The sequence below is a fragment of the Microcaecilia unicolor genome, chromosome 8 (assembly GCF_901765095.1).
Source record: "Microcaecilia unicolor chromosome 8, aMicUni1.1, whole genome shotgun sequence".
In the NCBI taxonomy this organism is placed as follows: Eukaryota; Metazoa; Chordata; class Amphibia; order Gymnophiona; family Siphonopidae; genus Microcaecilia; species Microcaecilia unicolor.
The window spans coordinates 183,639,472-183,659,085 of record NC_044038.1 but is presented as its reverse complement, the minus strand read 5'-3'; the positions used below and the strand labels follow the sequence as shown (position 1 = coordinate 183,659,085).

The window sequence follows — 19,614 nt, the reverse complement described above, 5'->3', positions numbered from 1 at the left end:
GGGTGGGCTTGAGCCCAAAGTGGGTGAGCCCCTGCCTCCAGGCTGAAGAAATACATAAGCTCTACTTGAGATGACTTTTTGGATAAATTCAGACTACCAAGTTTTGAAAGATAAATTTATTAGAATATAATTAGTTTAAGGTCACGAGATTAGATTAGTCAAGGAGGTTGAAATGGCACGTCTGAAGCAGACGGTAAACACTTCAGTTTATTTGTGGCACATACGAAGGCTTTGTTACAGGTACCTGACCCTGCAGAACACTTCATGAGATCGTGTTGGGAATGTAGGAGTGTATGCAGGCCCTCATCAGGGGATTGATAGTCTTGGAGTAATAACATTTTATTTTTTTGTTGATCAGTGCTCTCTTGAGGGTACAGGGGTACTGTGTGCATCGGCCTTGCTGACTGTGACCTTCTCTATTCATCTTGTGCTGCCATGTTGGACTAGCAGGAAGTGTTTCATCCAGTGTGGTCCCTGTGAGAAACTCTACTGACCAGAATATAAAATGCTGGCTTATTTTACTTTATTCACTGATGGTGCTTTACCTAGAACTTGCCACATGGAAAGAAGCAGAGTTTTCTGCTTTTTAAGCTTGATTATTTTTTTGTTTTCATACTGTTGACCTATAACGGTTCCTAATTTCTGGATTTAAGGCTGGATGGAGCATTTCTAATTTTTCTCCCCTTCATTGTTTTTCAGCCTCTGCAAAGAATAGAGAATGAAGTGGATATGCGAGGAGAACATAACCCTTTGGGGGGCTTCACTCACCCTCATTCCCAGCATGCCCCAGCCTTGCCCCCTGCTGTCCCTCTTCATTACCTCTCCCATGATCCCTTGCACCAAGACCTGCCATTTGGAGTGGTAAGTCATTAAACGTAACTTAGATAATGGGATGGCAGGGGACTAGTTTCTGATCTACATTCCTCGCTTTTTTGGTCTGTGTTACAGCCATACCCACATTTGATGCCACAACGACTGAGCACACAGAGATATCGGCTTCAGCAGCCCTTGCCCGCACCACCTCCACCACCTTATTATCCCAGTTTCCTGCCGTACTTCCTGTGAGTAATCCAAGTCCATTATTGCTTTGTGTCCAAACTAAAACACAGTAATGTGAATGGAAGGAATCATTTAGCCCATGGAAGCCAAAGGACATAAGTGCTGAATCCAGTGCAGAAATCTCTCTAAATATTCTAAACTGGTAGATGTTTCACTATCCTCTTTGCAGTTCCATGCTTCCTGTGTCTCCGACTGCCGTGGGGCCCACCATCAACCTCGATCTTGATGTGGAGGATGTGGAAATGGAGAATTATGAGGTATTCTATCCATGCTGCAAACATGCAGCATATACACTCATGTGTTTGCACATGGTACTACTGTCTGATCTCCATTTTCTGTCACCCCTGCATTCCGTTTACATCCCTCTTGAACTTGCTCCATGTTCCAGCTATCGCAGAATCTATAACTCATCTGTATTAGCTGAAATACGGTTCCTGTGTCTATTAGAACTGGGGTAATATCCTTAAGGTAAAGGATTAGATTCATCTTGGGTCCATGGAAACTCCTTATAAAGGTTACTCCTGAGGGATTCTGCACACAATGGGGAAAAGGAATGGGACTTAATAATACCACATTTCTGTGTTTTTTGCAACTACATTCAAAGTGATTTACATATTATATAGAGGTACTTATTTTGTACCAGGGGCAATGGAGGGTTAAGTGACTTGCCCAGAGTCACAAGGAGCTGCAGTGGGAATCAAACCCAGTTTCCCAGGGTCAAAGTCTGCTGCACTAACCACTAGGCTACTTCTCCACTCCACACTATTTGGAAATGCTGCAAAATTCTGCATGAAAGACTCCAAAGGAAACTGGAGAGTCATGGGATCGGAGGCAGTGTATTATTATGGATTAAGAGCTGGTTAAAGGATAGGAAGCAGAGAGTAGGGATAAATGGCCATTATTCTCGATGGAAAAGGGTGGTTAGTGGGGTCCCTCATGGGTCTGTGCTGGGACCGCTGCTTTTTAACATATTTATAAATGACCTCGAGATGGGAGTAACTAGTGAGGTAATTAAATTTGCAGATGACACAAAATTATCCAGGGTCGTCTCATCGCGGGAGGAGTGTGAAAAATTACAAGACCTCGTGACACTGGGGGATTGGGCGTCCAAATGACAGATGAAGTTCAACGTTGTCAAGTGCAAGGTGATGCATGTGGGAAGGAGGAACCCGAATTACAGCTATGTTATGCAAGGTTCCGCGTTAGGAGTTACGGACCGAGAAAGGGATCTGGGAGTAATCCTGGATAGGACGTTGAAATCTTCAGCTCAATGTGCTACGGCGGCTAAGAAGGCGAACAGAATGTTGAGTATTATTAGAAAAGGGATGGAAACTAAGCATGAGGATGTTATATTGCCGTTATATCGCTCCATGGTGTGACCGCACCTGGAGTATTGTGTTCAGTTCTGGTCGCCTCATCTCAAAAAAAGATATAAAGGAATTGGAGAAGGTGCAGAGAAGGGTGACAAAAATGATAAAAGGGATGGGACGACTACCCTATGAAGAGAGGTTAAGACGGCTAGGACTCTTTAGCCTGGAGAGAAGGCAGCTGAGAGGTGATATGATAGAGGTTTACAAAATAATGACCGGGATAGAGCGGACAGGTGTGAAGCGTTTGTTTACGCTTTCTAACAATAATAGAACCAGGGGACACAAGATGAAATTAGAATGTGGAACGTTTAAAGCAAATTGGAGAGTTTTTCTTAGCGCGTAGTTAAGACTCTGGAACTCATTGCCGGAGAAGGTAGTGACGGCAGCTGGCTTTGCTGAGTTTAAAGGGGGTCTGGACAGATTTCTGAAGGAAAAGTCCATTGATCGTTATTACATTTTGGGTTTTTTGCCAGGTTCTTGGGGCCTGGATTGGCCGCTGTTGGAGACAGAGTGCTGGGCTTGATGGACCTTTGGTCTTTTCCCAGCGTGTGGCAGTGCTTATGTGCTTAATAGGTCATTTGATCACTATATTTGGATGATGCATTTTGGAAAGTATTACAGAAAATGGTTATTCACCGAAGCAAAATATTTAGAATATTTTGTAGAGAATTCCTTTTTCTCCTACCACCCAGTCTTCATCTTGTAGCAAACATCCACCTTTTTATCCCAGTCACTTTACATGTTCTTTTTCCTCTCTCCCACTTTGGTCCAGATTTCACACTGCACTTGCTTACCAGCCCCAGTGCTTGAGCCCACCACCACTTCTTTGTACCTGCCCTGCTTTTCCTCTTCTATACCGCTCAGGCCTAGGTGGCCGTGGCCGTTACACTGCACCATCATGCTGGTTCTCTGTCGTTGCCTCTGTTCTACTTCAACCTAAGAGGGAAGCTTTCATCTCCTGCACGGCTGCAGCTGCACTGTTCTTCCTGCGCTGATGCCAACTAGGAATGCACCCTGTTTCCCTTCCTGCAACATGAGGCAAATTCTGCACCAAACCTTAAAAGAGAATTTAGCAGTGTGGATTTGCCCATAACTTGCCTCTGGAATAACAGGCACCTTTTGAAGCACCGTGCATTGGTGCTAAGTATTTAGTTAACTCTGTCCCTTCCCAAAGCACTTCCGCTCTAACCAGCTCCATAAAGCAAGGGCAGGTGAGTGTTTGTCATATGAATGAGTCATTTTACGTGACAAAGTGGGAATTGAGCCATGACTTACTATCTGGCGCTGCTTCTCTTGCAGCAGCTGCACAAACAGTCACAGGTTACTGTGTGGAGGAAGAATGTATGTGTGTGCATACACACATGGTCGTTTACTGCAGCGAAGGAGGGAAACGTGCAGCTGGAGCCGAGAGTCAGTCTGAAGCTCATTCTTCTTCCTCTAGCCATATGGCTAAAGCTGCAGCTGAACAGAAGCCAGGATAGGCACTTGCACTCATATGCCTGCTTCTGGAAGACTGAGGAATGGACGTGGATATTCTCTCCACCCTACCCCCACTCGTGGAACAGATGCACTCATGCACCCTGTCTGTTGCTGGCAGAGAAATAGATATGCACAGAGCTCCTGCAGGTGCTGGAAGGCAGGGGCATAGCCAGACTGGCGGGAGGGGGGTCCAGAACCCAAGGTGAGGGGGCACATTTTAGGCCCCCCCCCCGCCATCACCTACCTTTGCTGGCGGGGGACCCCAACCCCCGCCAGCCGAGGACCCCCGCCAGCCGAGATCCTCTTGTAAGTACATAAGTAATGCCACACTGGGAAAAGACCAAGGGTCCATCGAGCCCAGCATCCTGTCCACGACAGCGGCCAATCCAGGCCAAGGGCACCTGGCAAGCTTCCCAAATGTACAAACATTCTATACATGTTATTCCTAGAATTATGGATTTTTCCCAAGTCCATTTAGTAGCGGTTTATGGATTTGTCCTTTAGGAAACCATCTAACCCCTTTTTAAACTCTGCCAAGCTAACCGCCTCCACGTTCTCTGGCAACGAATTCCAGAGTTTAATTATGCATCGGGTGAAGAAATGTTTTCTCTGATTTGTTTTAAATTTACTACACACTAGTTTCATTGCATGCCCCCTAGTCCTAGTATTTTTGGAAAGCGTGAACAGATGCTTCACATCCACCTGTTCCACTCCACTCATTATTTTATATACCTCTATCGTATCTCCCCTCAGCCGTCTCTTCTCCAAGCTGAAAAGCCCTAGCCTCCTTAGTCTTTCTTCATAGGGAAGTCGTCCCATCCCTGCTATCATTTTAGTCGCCCTTCAGTGCACCTTTTCCAGTTCCACTATATCTTTCTTGAGATGCGGTGACCAGAATTGAACACAGTACTCAAGGGGCGGTCGCACCATGGAGCGATATAACGGCATTATAACATCCTCACACCTGTTTTCCATACCTTTCCTAATAATACCCAACATTCTATTCGCTTTCCGAGCCATAGCAGCACACTGAGCAGAAGGTTTCAGTGTATTATCGACGACGATGACACCCAGATCCCTTTCTTGGTCCGTAACTCCTAACGTGGAACCATGCATGACGTAGCTATAAGTCGGGTTCTTTATTCCCACATGCATCACCTTGCACTTGCTCACATTAAACGTCATCTGCCATCTAGCCACCCAGTCTCCCAGTCTCGTAAGCTCCTTCTGTAATTTTTCACAATCCTGTTGCGAGTTAACGATTACCTCGCTAGTTACTCCCATCTCTAAATCATTTATAAATATATTAAAAAGCAGCAGTCCTAGCACAGACACCTGAGGAACCCCACTAACTACCCTTCTCCATTGTGAATACTGCCCATTTAACCCCACTCTCTGTTTCCTATCCTTCAACCAGTTTTTAATCCACAATAGGACTTTTCCAACTAACCCATGACCCTCCAATTTCCTCTGTAGCCTTAAATTAGGTACCTTGTCAAACGCCTTTTGAAAATTCAGATACACAATATCAACTGGCTCCCCTTTGTCCACATGTTTGTTTACTCCTTCAAAGAACTGAAGTAAATTGGTCAGGCAAGATTTCCCCATACAAAAGCCGTGCTGACTCAGTCTCAGTAATCCATGTCCTTGGATGTGCTCTGTAATTTTGTTTTTAATAATAGCCTCTACCATTTCCCCGGCACCGACGTCAGACTCGCCGGTCTATAATTTCCTGGATCTGGAACCTTTTTTAAAAATGGGTGTTACATTGGCCACCCTCCAATCTTCCGGTACCATGCTCGATTTTAAGGATAAATTGCATATCACTAGCAGTAGCTCCGCAAGCTCATTTTTCAGTTCTATCAGTACTCTAGGATGAATACCATCCGGTCCAGGAGATTTGCTACTCTTCAGTTTGCTGAACTGCCCCATTACGTCCTCCAGGTTTACCTCAAGCTATTCTTGATTCACTTCAATCTGGCTTTCGCCCCCTTCATTCAACTGAAACAGCGCTTGCTAAAGTCTCCAATGATCTGTTCCTGGCCAAATTGAAAGGCCTTTATTCTATCCTCATCCTTCTCGATCTATCTGCTGCTTTTGATCACAGCCTACTACTTGATACGCTGTCCTCACTTGGATTTCAGGGCTCTGTTCTTTCCTGGTTTTCTTCTTATCTCTCCCAGCGTACCTTTAGTATATGCTCTAGTGGATCCTCCTCTACTTCTATCCCACTGTTAGTTGGTTTACCTCAGGGATCTGTCCTGGGACCTGTTCTTTACTCCATCTATACTTCTTCCCTTGGTACTCTGATCTCATCCCATGGTTTTCAGTATCATCTTTACGCTGATGACTCCCAGATCTACCTTTCCACACCAGACATCTCAGCCGAAATCCAGGCCAAAGTATCAGCCTGCCGGTCTGACATTGCTGCCTGGATATCTCAGTGCCATCTGAATCGAAACTTGACCAAGCCTGAGATTCTTATCTTCCCCCTAAACCAACCTCTTATCTTCCCCAATTCTCTATTTCTGTGGATAACACTCATCCTTCCTGTCTCATCAGCTCGTAACCTTGGGGTCATATTTGACTCCTCCCTCTCCGCACATATTCAGCAGACTGCTAAAACCTGTCGCTTCTTTCTCTATAATATCACCAAAATTTGCCCTTTCCTTTTTGTGCACACTACCAGAACCCCCATCCACACTCTTATCACCTCTCGCTTAGACTATTGCAACTTGCTTCTCACAGGTCTCCCACTTAGCTATCTCTGTCCTCTTCAATCTGTTCAAAATTCTGCTGCATGACTAATATACTGCCAGTGTCGTTATGCTCATATTAGCCCTCTCCTCAAGTCACTGCACTGGCTTCCTATCCATTTCCACATACAGTTCAAATTCCTCATTGACTTATAAGTGCATTCATTCTGCAGCTCATCAGTACCTCTCCATTCTCATCTCTCCCTACATTCCTCCCCGGGAACTCTGTTCACTGGCTAAATCTCCCTTATCTGCACCCTTCTCCTCGACCGCTAACTCCAGGCTCCGTTCCTTTTATCTTGCTGCACCATATGCCTGGAATAGACTTCCTGAACCAGTACGTCAAATTGCATCTCTGGCCGTCTTCAAATCTAGGCTAAAAGCCCACCTTTTTGATGCTGATTTAACTCCTAACCATAGGAGCCACCTTTTTAAAATTATTGGGGGTGCTAACCCCAGTGGAGATAACCCCTCCCTGGACACATACAAGGAATTTATTCAATATTGGGGGTGTTCAAGCACCCACAGAGTCGGCTCCTATGCTCCTAACCCTTATTCACTTGTTCAGTACTCTTATTTTATCATCCTCACTTTAATATTCCTTTATCTCTTGTTTGTCCTGTTTCTCTATCCTATTGTAAGCTCTGTCGAGCAGGGACTGTCTCTTCATGTTCAAGTGTACAGTGCTGCATACGTCGAGTAGTGCTATAGAAATAAGTAGTAGTAATATAAGTAAGAATAACCCAAATTTACAGCTATAGGATGCTAGGTTTCACAGTAGGCGTTACTACTGTGGGAAAGGATTTAGATGTGATAATGGACAACATGTTGAAATCTTCCACTTAGTGTGTGGCAGCAGCTACCAAAGCAAACACAATTATTAAGAAAGAAAGGGAGAATAAAACTGTCATAATGCTGTTCTATGCTGAGACCACAGCTTGGGTATTGTGTGCAATTCTAGTCACTGTTCCTCAAAACAGATACAGTGGAACTGATAAAGCGGGTGAAACTCCTCTCCTATGAGGCAGCTTGGAGATGGTTGGGGGAGATTACCCATTCCACTCTCTTCAGGATTTTATGGAGCTCTATTGTTAAACATGAATCAATTGTTTATCACAAAGACTAGGGCACACGCCTTGAAGGAGACAATATTTTTTTTTTCACTCTATGGTTAAACTGTGGCACAAATGCTAAAAGCAGTAAATGTAGCTGCTTATCCCTTGGTCTGACGCAGTAGGGGCAACTCTTCTGCACTTGTGATCTCGAGACAGAGGACGGCATGGTGGATGGCATGGAAGGCAGACTGGATAGGCCATATGATCATTCTCTCTCTTTTCCTCATTTTCTCCGTTTCTATGACAGAAACACTTCACCATTTTAAAAGCCACCCCCAGGGCCAACTTTCAATACAGGTTATATGCTTTTAAGGGTTCGTGTCCGGAATTGTACACGTTAATCCAGGTGAGGCCTTACTAGAGCAGGGGTTCTCAACCCATTCCTGTCACCGCCTTTTTTTTTTTTTTTTTTCTGCTGGCTAGTCCTCTCACTCTGCATCTACACATCCTTCTGACATTTCCTCTTATCAACCTATTTAATCAGTTTAAGAGCAGTAGATATGATCACCCCCCTTTCTGTGCATAAAATAACTTTATTCATCAAACGTGGGTACACATGTAAAGCAGTGCTTTTTTTGTAGAAAAAAAGGTGCTGGTACTCATTATGGGCGGGGTCACCACATATGGCTCCACCCCTATGATAGCCACACCCACATTAACCACACCCCTACACCAGCCATGGCGCATATAAACAGACATCATTGAAAATATTACAGTACTATAGGAGAAAAAAATATCGTGATTTTTTTCATTATAAATAATCAATGTAAGCTCTTACAGCTCCAGTATACCCAGTGCAAAATAAGACAGCCAATGTAAATTCTCAAATTGGACATATTACAAACACTAAAATGAAAATAAAATGATTTTTTTTCTACCTTTGTTGTCTGGTGACTGTTTTTCTTTCCATATTGGTCCCAGTCTGTGATTCTGCTTTCCTTTGTTTTCGCGTAACTCTTCTGTGCCATTTGTCATTTTTGTCTCCTTTTTCTTTGCTTTCTTCAATATTTTTCAGGCTCTCTCTGTCCAGATTTAATTCATTCTTACTATCCATTCTTTAATTTCCTTCATCTACCTGTGGCTTTTCATCTTTTCCTCACCCTTGTTCTCCCCATGCCCTTCCTCTTATTCTCCAGTCTTTCTCTATTCCCCTTTTCCATCCAGCAGCTCTGCTTTCTCTCCCCTATTTCTTTCTGCATTCTTCCATCCAGCGTCTTCCCTCTTTCTCTCCCCATCTTTCCGTTTTCCCTCTCTCTCTCCCCATCCTTCCATCTGTTTTTCCCCCTCTCTCCCCAATCCTTCCATCTGTGTTTTTCCCTCTCTCTCCCCATCCTTCCATCTGTTTTCCCCTCTCTCCCCAATCCTTCCATCTGTTTCCCCCTCTCTCCCCAATCCTTCCATCTGTGTTTTTCCCTCTCTCTCCAATCCTTCCATCTGTTTTTCCCTCTCTCTCCCCAATCCTTCCCTCTGTTGTTTTCCCTCTTTCTCTCTCTCCCCAATCCTTCCCTCTTTCTCTCTCTCCCCAATCCTTCCCTCTTTCTCTCTCTCCCCAATCCTTCCCTCTTTCTCTCTCTCCCCAATCCTTCCCTCTGTTGGTTTCCCTCTTTTTCTCTCTCCCCAATCCTTCCCTCTGTTGGTTTCCCTCTCCCTGCCAAGTTTCCCGCGAACGGCGCGAAGTCGCGACGCACGCGGCACCAGCCCCTATTTCCGGCCGCTGCTGCTTCTCCTGTTGAGCAGCAGCGGCCGCTACACAAAGAAAAAGTTAAAAAAAAATTGAAACCTGGCTGAAACGCGGCACCCCGGCACTGTAGACAGCCATTAGGCATTGGCTGTTGCCCCACAGCCGCTCCTCCTCTTGCCTCTACGTCACTGCCCCTGGAGGAAGACCCCGGAGGAGCGCAGTGACGTAGAGGCAAGAGGAGGAGCGGCTGCGGGGCAACAGCCAATGCCTAATGGCTGTCTACAGTGCCGGGGTGCCGCGTTTCAGCCAGGTTTGAAGTTTTTTTAAATCTTTTTCTTTGTGTAGCGGCCGCTGCTGCTCAACAGGAGAAGCAGCAGCGGCCGGAAATGGGGGCTGGCACTGCGTCCGTCACGGGGCGGGGGGAGCAAAAAAAAAGGTGCCGGTACGCCGTACCGTTGCGTACCGGCACAAAAAAAGCACTGATGTAAAGTATCACATACCATGTAAAATGAGTTTATCTTGTTGGGCAGATTGGATGGACTGTAAGGTCTTTATCTGCCATCATTTACTATGTTACTCTTTGGGGTCATAGAATGTTGCTACTAATTGGGATTCCAGAATCTTCAGAACATTTAGTCCAAGAACAGTGCTAGGCAGACTTCTACGGTCTGTGCCTTGAAAATAGCAAGGACAAATCAAACTCTGGTATGCATAGTATACATAAAGTATCACATACCATGTAAAATGAGTTTATCTTGTTGGGCAGATTGGATGGACTGTAAGGTCTTTATCTGCCATCATTTACTATGTTACTCTTTGGGGTTCTACATAGAATGTTGCTACTAATTGGGATTCCAGAATCTTCAGAACATTTAGTCCAAGAACAGTGCTAGGCAGACTTCTATGGTCTGTGCCTTGAAAATAGCAAGGACAAATCAAACTTTGGTATGCATAGTATACATAAAGTATCGCATACCATGTAAAATGAGTTTATCTTGTTGAGCAGACGGGATGGACCGTTTGGATCTTTATCTGCCGTCATTTACTATGTTACTATTCCCCTAGTCCACTGTCCTCAAGGGCCACAATGAATAGACATGAGAATGAATAGACAATAGAAGCAGTACATGCAAATCCAGCCTCCCTATTCATTGTGGAAATCTAGAAAACCCAAGTTGGTTGTGGCTTTCGAGGATCATTGTTGCTCACCTCTGCCCTGTACTGTTCACATGATATATATAAAAGCAAAGCGGCCAGCTCTTCTGCAATATCGCTTCTGATAACACCAGACCGATCCCTGCAGCAGCTTGTTGCTGACACTCATCCTTAGAGTAAACTCAGTTTACCAGTATGCTTTGCTACCTCCCACACAGTTTCTGTCCCAATCTCTTTAAGGGCTGTACCACAAGTGCTTGTCAGAACCACGTTCAGATCTGGTGTTTTCTCTTGATCCAGCTGTCTGGTAATCCAGTCAAGACTACATCAGATGCTGCTTTGGAGCCTGCGTTCCACTGGATCCCAGAAGCTGCACTGTTTTCTGTTTCAGCAGCAATTCCATTCCTTTAGCACTGAGGTCATACTAACCAGGCTCCTTCCACTTCTATGGAGAGGAATCGCATCCCTGTGGCTCAAGAGATGCAAGTTCCAGGCTAGAGATTTGGGGATAGACCTGGATTTCTGAACCACCACCACCTCATCCTGCTGCATTAATGGATTTGCAGCACTGACTTCAATGCGGGATCAGGCACACTGCTTTGGGGTGTAGGTTTGAAACCAGGACTGACCAAAAAGTAACCAGCTTTGCAAGTGGGTAACTTGCCATCTCTGCATAACTCTAAAGCAGGTCTTCTCAACTGAGTTTTTGGGATACCCACAATGGATATGCATGAGATAGATTTGCATACAGTGGAGGAAGCCCGTGTAAATATCTCCACATCTTCATTTTGGATATCGTGAAAACCTGACTGAGCGGGTTGAGAAGCTCTGCTCTAAAGAATTGAGAGGGTCAGATAGTGGAGTCTTAGCTGTGTCGCATCCTGGCTCATTGCTTTGTCTACTTCTGCCCCTTCTTCGGCAAACCAAACAGAAATGTTTGTTAAGCAATTGAGGTTTTTTCCTCATTATCCTCCATGTATTCTTCCTGTTCACCTGAGTCTCACAATGCTGCTCTTTAACTTTTCTCCTATTACTGGCATACCTAGAAATTATTCTCCCCTTATCTTACTGTTTCAGATATTTCTCTTCTAGTTGCATGTTTGCTATATAAATGTAGCCTTTGTTCCTTTACCTATTCAGCTTCTTCTTTAGGAAACTCTAGTAGCCTCATCTACCTCTTAATTTATTTACTTTCCTGACAAAAGGGGTTGTAGCGAACAGAAGACCAAAATGGAGACTTTTGATAAAGATTTAGTAGCAGTGAACTCTTAAACTTTAATGTTGATAAAAAATAGCAATTTCCAGCAGCGAAAAATAGAATATCTTGAAAATCAGATAAGAGGCAACAATCTACGATTTCTTAATTTTCCTAAAGCCCCCCTTACTCCGGCCTTAGATATGCTTAAAAAATATTTTTCAGAGGTATTAGGTATTCCCCTTGAGGGATTACCGCCTATTACCAGGACTCAATATATCTCCGGAGCTGGTCCGAGTAAGTTGTCTATAAAGCCCCAGTCTGATGTTAATTTGACAGAATGTTTAGAGCCTATCTCTGGAGGTAGTGACTGAAAGAACTACACTGCTGGTTACATTTGCTTTACAACTGGATTGGGACAATATATTTAAACTTTATTTCAGACACATGAACTCTCCTTTTCTTGGATCAAAAATACAGATATTTCCGGATTTTTGTAGAGAGACTCAAAGAAGAAGAGAGCAGTTTTTGACGTTAAAAGAGAGGGTTCTCCGAATAGGAGGATCCTTTATATTAAAGTTTCCTTGCAAGTGTTATATTTCTTTGAATGCTGTTAATTACAGGGAAGTTAATTGAGTTTATTTCAACTAAAGAATAACTGCTGTGAATTCCCTGATTGCTAGCGCTTATCCTGGCTGTGATACTGAAGGTTCTATCTACTCTATATATTTTTTTTTCTTTTACCTTTTTGTAATTTCCTAGATCTTGGGTCAATATTTGTGGACTAAAGAGGATGTTTTTGCCTTTTTGAGATATCTAGTTAATACTTTAATATGTGAAGTGTGTATCTATGTATTATTGCATAAATGTAAATTTAATAACTCATAAATAAAAAAAATAAAAAAAAGGGGTTGTAGCCCTTCCACTGCCTCCTTTCATATCTGCCCACTGGTCCTCTATATCTCCCCCCCCCCCCCCCCCCCCCAAAAAAAAGAAAAACAACTCCTTACCAAAGTTAGTTTTCCCTGAACTCTTGGACTTTCGCTGCCAAGAGATGCCAAGGTACCCAGTTTCAACCTGGAGACTTGTGGACTAGGTCTGGTTTCAACATAACATCCCAAAGCAGTGTGGTATTCGTAGTGGCTGATCCTGCCAATTGAAATCAGTGATGCAAGTTCCATAATGCATCAGCCTGGAAGTGGGTAATTTGGCATCTCTGAAATACTAGTAGCCACTGGATCATGGATGATTGTGGACTGCAACATCAGAAACAACACTCCCTGTTCATAAGCAGTACATAAGACTATAAGTGTTGCCATACTGGGACAAACTGAAGGTCCATCAGTCCCAGCATCCTGTTCCCAACAGTGGCCAATCCAGGTTACAAGTACCTGGCAAGATCCCAAAACAGTACATTTTATGTTGCTTAAACTAGAAATAAGCAGTGGATTTTCCCCAAGTCCATTTTAACAATGGTTTATGGACTTTACTTTTAGGAAGTTATCCAAACCTTTTTTGAACCCCGCTAACTGCTTTTACTACATTCTCTGGCAATGAATTCCAGAGTTTTAATTACACGTTGAGTGAATAAATATTTTCTCTGATTTGTTTTAAATGTATTACTTTGTAGCTTCATTGCGTGCCCCCTAGTCCTACTATTTTTGGAAAGAGTAAACAAGCGATTCATGTCCTCCTGTTTCAATGCACTCGTTATTTTATAGACCTCTATTGTATCTCTCAGCTGTCTCTTGTCCAAGCTGAACAGCCTTGGCCACTTCAGCAAAGTCGTCTCATCCTCCTTTATTAAATAATTTTTGTCATCCTTTTCTACACCCACGCTCGCTACTCTGAGCCCAAGTGGCAGAGATGTTTTCGTTGTGCAGCTGGGATCCGCATGCAGAACCAGCCTCTTTTCTGGCTTTTAGGGTTTAGTGTCTGCTCCTCTCTAGGAATACATTTGAGTTATGGAGTGCATTAAAAAGGCAGAGCTGTGCTGGGATTTGCCTGTTCTGTGCTACTACTAACTATTGTCTTAACTCCTTTCTCATTTGCTAGACTTTGGTTTAAGGATTTAGGTAGTGGATGTGTCTTTTCATTTGATGGAGCACACTGTCTGTGCAGGTGTATAAACCTTTGATTTTATTCTTCCACAGGCATTGTTGAACTTGGCTGAGCGTCTGGGAGAGGCAAAACCACGGGGGCTCACCAAGGCCAGTATAGAACTGCTTCCTTCCTATCGGTTTAATCCTGAAAGCCACCACTCAGAGCAGACATTGTAAGTATAAATGGGACACAGAGCAAAATTCTGAGCTGAATTCTAAGCACATTTTTTACCCCACTGAGCAAGAATTTGGGGTTCCAATCTTACTGTGCAGTGTACGTTGTGCTATAATATCAGCACATGTAGTAAGGTGACCACTGCCTTTTCGGGCCTCACTGTGGAAGAACTTGGCCTGAAGGGTGCGGTGATCCAGCCTTCCCTACTCCCTGCATATCTGGATATTTTAACATGGGGATGGAAAGGGTAGCTCACTTCCTGTTGCGTGCTGAGAAGGGGTGTGGCAAATGCTTTTGTACACAGTATGACTTCCTGATTCTCCTCCTACTTTAGGTGTGTTGTATGCTTCAGTGATTTTGAAACTCGGCAACTTCTTCGAGTTTTGCCGTGTAACCATGAGTTCCACGCGAAGTGTGTAGATAAGTGGTTGAAGGTGAGTGCTTTCTCTTTGCTTACACAGAGAGGGTTTCACTGTTACACAGCTAAAGCGACAGCCATCTTTGTTATGGTCGAGGGCTTAATATTCTAATCGTGCGTGCACATGAGCAGGCCAAATGTTTAGAATTAACGTGTCTCAATTGGGCGGGATTCAGGGTGGGCCAGGAGCTGGTTTAAAACTACATGCAGAGCAGTGAAATTCAGCTGTTCTATATAACGTAAAAGGTCCTTGTTAGGCCAACCAAATAGTCTCATAACTTTGTGTTTTTCTGTCTCCCTTTGTGCTGGTTTTTATTACGAGTAATATTTTCTGAGCTCTATGAGAGAGTGTAGTACAGAGATGACAGTACTCTTTTTTTTTTTTTTTTTTTTTTTTCCCCCGATCAAGCTGGCACAATGGGTTTCATAATCAAAAAAAAAATGCATGGAAGAGTGCTACTATGAGTTTTATGTGGGTTTATTAATATGACTATTAGAAACTGTAAAGGAGAACTATGGATTCCAAAATGAGTGAGCATGCTCTTAAGGGTAATTTTCTAAAACGAAGACAAGGGCAGTAGCTAGAGGTGAACAGTGGGCTCCCTGTTCCACCCCTGGCAAGCTTTGGAAATGCTCCTAGAAACCTGTGTACATTAGCCTTTGCATTTTGGGCATTAATGATTTTGGATCCGTTTCTCCAGTTACATTTTTTTTTTTTTTTTGTGTGACTTTTAACAATGTTCATTTACCCTATGAGGCTTAAGTTCCTCACCGACAGAACATGATGCCCTTTTGCAGAATAACAAGAGAAATGACATACTGATCCCCAAGCATTTGTCTTTCATAGTGGCCAATGTGAATCACTTGGCAGAGCTCAGTCGATCCTTTTTTTTAATCACTACCACAGGTGATTTTAATGTGTTTTTTCATAAGGATGTCCAAGCTAAGTCTTAATAAGGACCTGGCAGTTATCACTGTTCTTAGGGGCTGCAGAAAGAAGGATACAGAAAAGAAAGACTGCAGCAGGTTTCTGATAGCTTTCTCTTTCCCTGCCTCAGGCGAATCGCACGTGTCCGATCTGCCGGGCGGATGCATCAGAGGTGCATCGAGAGACAGAGTGAGGTCTTGAGGAATCAGCCGTACAATGCGTGAGGACGAGGACCTGTGCCCCACTCGTACGCTTCTGCTGCCCCTTCCCTCCTCAGATGTTAAGTCGTGAGAGTAGGAAGCGGCTTGGGCTCTAGGACCCCCCCCCTCCCATGTCCCGCAGAGAGCTGGCTTTGCTCTGCAGCCTGGATGGGCAATTACCTACACGCCAAAGAGTTTAGCGCTGGGTGTGTGTATGCATACAGCTTCTGTTTATGAGGGGAGGGGAGGGGAGGGGGGGTTGGTTTTCTTTTTTTGCAGCTGGATTGGTGATTCCTTGTGCCTCTGACATTCAGAGAAGTTGTTCTCAGTCGTGTATGGGTAAATCATGATGAGTCTGTCAATGGAAAGCAGTGTTATCACACATACAGCAAAGACTGATGGGAAAGAGGCTGCTGGGAGCTGAGGTGAATGGTGAGCGTATTAAAAAAAAAAAGGAAAGCGGAGGTTGTTGTATCTAAAGACCCATAGCCACCTTTTTTACATCACTAAAACCATTTTCCATCCTTCTATATTTGCACTGAATACCAGAGAAAGTGTTTGAATTTCTAGTGTTCTTTTATTTTCTCTGGCTAGGGAAGTGGGTAGGGAAGTGGGTACAAGATCAGTATTTAAGGCCCTCCACACTGCTTTGGCCCTGATGCCTCCCTTCCCCTGGAAGTAGGAATGTGGAAGAGAAGTTCTGGTTCTGCCTGGACAGTGCTTCCTGGTTTTTGGAAAGGAGGCATCTCTTTGTGTAGCATAGGAGGAAGGAAGGGATTTGGGGGGGGGGGGGGGGGGGGGGGGGGGGCTGGACATACACACAGCTGAATGTTTCCCACGTTCCATGAATGCATCTCAGGCTTGTTAAAACATATGTGTAGAATTTAGAAGACATTTTTGGTGTTATACCCTGCGAGCTGATGCTCTGCAGAAGCTGGACACAGAGGGGTCTGTAAGCAGGGCCAGCTGCTCTCCGGGGATTCTGCTGGGGTTTACGAATCAGTGGGGTGAGGGGTGTTAAGGGTAAAGAAATAGTAATGATAATTGTGTTGCATGCTTAACATTGGAACTGGGTGGGATACAATCCCAGTACCTTTATCCGTGTAACAACCAAATACTTTTAGAATGCACCAATCTTTGATCATTTGATAAGGAACAAATTCCCACCTGTACTGACCAGCATGCACCCATGCCCTTGCATGCATGCAAACATTCACACACACATATATGGAATTTAACTGCTTCTCCCCATCTTCTACAAAGCAAGTCTCCTGTGCTCACCTAGTTGTGGACCTCTTCCTTTCTTCTGCCTGTGGGAAACTAGCAGATTGCTGATGGCCATCTCTGAGTTACTGTGGCTAGGGGGAATGTTGGGTTCTGGCAGAGCGACCATGTGCACATATTATCTTGCATCAGAGCAAGTGCCCCATGCAGCAGACACTTCTATCCCATTGGTTTGCAGAACTGCACATGAAAGCAGACTGAAAATGGGAGGGACAAAGATCTGTGTTAGTGTTTTTAGTTAAGGATGCATGCCAGAGGAGCTTGAAAATTGGATACTGCCGTCTCCAGTACACAGGTGGGCCTGGGCCAGGAGCTTTGTGCTATGTACGATACTGGCTAGGTGGGTAGTGCCTGGCTAGAAGTAGCCTAGCTTTTGGAGGGGGGGGGGGGGTAGTTCCTGTACATAAAACAGACCCTACTTATTTGCAGAAGTCTACAGAAAGAAAAGGAATCATTGCACCTATGTGAGAATTTCTATTAAAGTTTCCTAATTTTAAGAGAATCGATCTTAACCAAGAGCTTCAACTTTTACTGCCTGAAGTCTGATAACAGAACAGAGCTTGTCTTTTCTTCTGAACCCTGGCGACTGGCAGACTTCTACTCCCCGTACTGGCACTTGAGAGTACTCTGCTAAAGACAAAATTATTCCGGGGGGGGGGGGGGGGGGGGGGGGGTGCAAGATGAGCCATAATTCCAGTACTGTGTTATGGGGCTTAGACTAGAAAAGGGTGGATATTCAGTGAGAGGGCGGGGTGGTAGAAGCTACTTTAAGCTGGGAGAATCCTCTTTCTTTTTGGGGACTTCTGGAAGTAATGGTGTAACCACAGTCCTTTTAGAATTTACCACATTGTGCCACATCTCAGCAATATTTTGCCCAAAAGCATGGGCCATGTCTTACTCTCAGCCAGGGCCACGAGTGAGCACCCATTAATCAAATGCAAAAGAGAGAGGGAATGGTTCTGGGTGTAGCAAAGTCACTGCCCCTTAGCTTGTCATGGCTCTGTTTTTTATTGGATCTTTGGCTTCAGGTTCCATTAGCACCAGCCTACGCAATAGCCAAAGAGAACAGTGAAGGTGGAAACAGCCAGGGATCGACAAACTAGGAAAGATATTAGTAACTGGTTAGACTTGCTTTTGAAATGAATTTTCAGGTGCCTGCAGAGTCTGCAAGACAGGCTGAGCTACAGCGATTGCTGATGGCCATGTGGAAACCGTGGCTAAGGGGAGTGCTGGGTGGTGGCACAGAGGCCACGTGCACATATCTTGCATCATGGTACCTAGTGCATGAGGAAAAGTCATTGCAATGGAATGCAAAATTCATATGCTGCCACCAGCAGATTACTGCAAGAGCCCTGACCCAGGTCAGCTGCTAAAAGCAAGCCCACCGTGAATATTAATCTTCCCTCTCTCCCTCTGAGAAGTGAAGCAGCTATTACTGAAAGCCATATCTCTGCCTCCCCTTGTTAGTGAAAGAGGCAGGCATTCGAAGGTGTAGCTTTTGAGGAGGGGGGGCAGTTCCAGAAGCACAAACTCAGCTCTAGTCTGCTTCACTGCTTGGTGTCTTATGACAACAACCCTCATGAATGAAATGCTTTATCACCTATTGAGTTACAAGGGCTTTCTGAGCCTTCGTCCTTGCTTTGGAACTTCTGAAATCTGTTTTTCCACAAAACATGACTAACCAAAGCTTTTATTGTACATAATGCCTGGTAATAATTTATACTGGCTTGGGATAAGGTTGTCTTCTGCCCCTTCCTCCCCTCCTGCACACAATCATACTCCTCCTCTTTCTCCCCCCTCCCAAAAAAAAGCCCCCCAGCAGGCAGCCATAGCTGTCACTGCAGGGGAGGGACGCAAAAGCTCATGGCTTGTGTGCTGCAGAATTTATTTCAATGAGCAGCTAAACAATGTAAAAAAAAAAAAAAATGAAAAAAAAATCTGTGGGCTGTTTGTGATTTGCTGTGTAGATAACCACTTCTTACCAATGATTCTGTGCTGGGATAGTGGTTTGTTTTCTTCTAACTCCACAGGAGATTTGTTCTGTGTTTAGACATTTTTTTATAAATATATATATATATAAAAAAAATCTATAATTTTTTTTTTTTTTTGCTTTTGGTACTTGCACATTCTACAGTTTACCTCATTTTCCCATGTGCGTATTTGAGAAATGCTATAATATATATAGAGAGAGACCAATGGTTCTAACGCTCCATCTGTTCTTCATTCCACTGGAATCATTTTGGTTCTGTAGCATTTAACATGACTAGTCCCCTTGTATTATATCTGTGTATACTGATTGACATTTTTAACAGATTTGTACTTTTTTTAAAATGAAAGTTGCTAGTTCCGCTTGACCAGCTCGTGCACTCATCATTTTTTTTAATGTTGTGGCTGAACTGAGAAGGACATTCACTAATAAATGTATCATGTATACCAATATGAACCAGAGACTTGATGCACCCTGCTCCTTTTTTTTCAACACTGGGGGAGGGAAAGAGGGGACCCTACTTTACTCTCAGCCCAGAGAACAGCTCAGGTCAGCAAGAGCTCACCCTACACCTAACTTCTGCAAGGCATTTTAAACTCGTTGCTCTCTCTCACTCACTGAGGGAGTTAAGATTCCTGCAAGCTTCAGTGTCGCTTTCATTTCTTAGAAATGGAAAGGTGTAACCCAAGGGCTGCAGCACAGCTCATCAG

The 19,614-nt window shown here is 44.1% G+C and overlaps 1 protein-coding gene and 1 long non-coding RNA gene across 3 annotated transcripts in view; both read left to right on the top strand.

Moving 5' to 3' along the window:
* RNF44 (ring finger protein 44) overlaps positions 1 to 16,407 on the top strand; it is a 34,682-nt gene extending 18,275 nt beyond the window's left edge. For both annotated transcript variants that reach the window (XM_030212825.1, XM_030212824.1), the window contains exons 6-11: positions 700 to 861; positions 949 to 1,061; positions 1,229 to 1,316; positions 13,964 to 14,085; positions 14,422 to 14,521; positions 15,564 to 16,407. In XM_030212825.1, the coding sequence (XP_030068685.1) occupies positions 700 to 861; positions 949 to 1,061; positions 1,229 to 1,316; positions 13,964 to 14,085; positions 14,422 to 14,521; positions 15,564 to 15,626 (648 nt within the window). In that variant the 3' untranslated portion in view covers positions 15,627 to 16,407. The remainder of the gene's footprint in view (positions 1 to 699; positions 862 to 948; positions 1,062 to 1,228; positions 1,317 to 13,963; positions 14,086 to 14,421; positions 14,522 to 15,563) is intronic.
* Positions 16,408 to 16,441: 34 nt separating this feature from the next.
* Positions 16,442 to 19,365, top strand: LOC115475676. Its single transcript, XR_003943081.1, has 2 exons — positions 16,442 to 17,257; positions 17,288 to 19,365. It is a non-coding gene; the product is annotated as an uncharacterized LOC115475676 (long non-coding RNA).
* Positions 19,366 to 19,614: the final 249 nt, after the last annotated feature.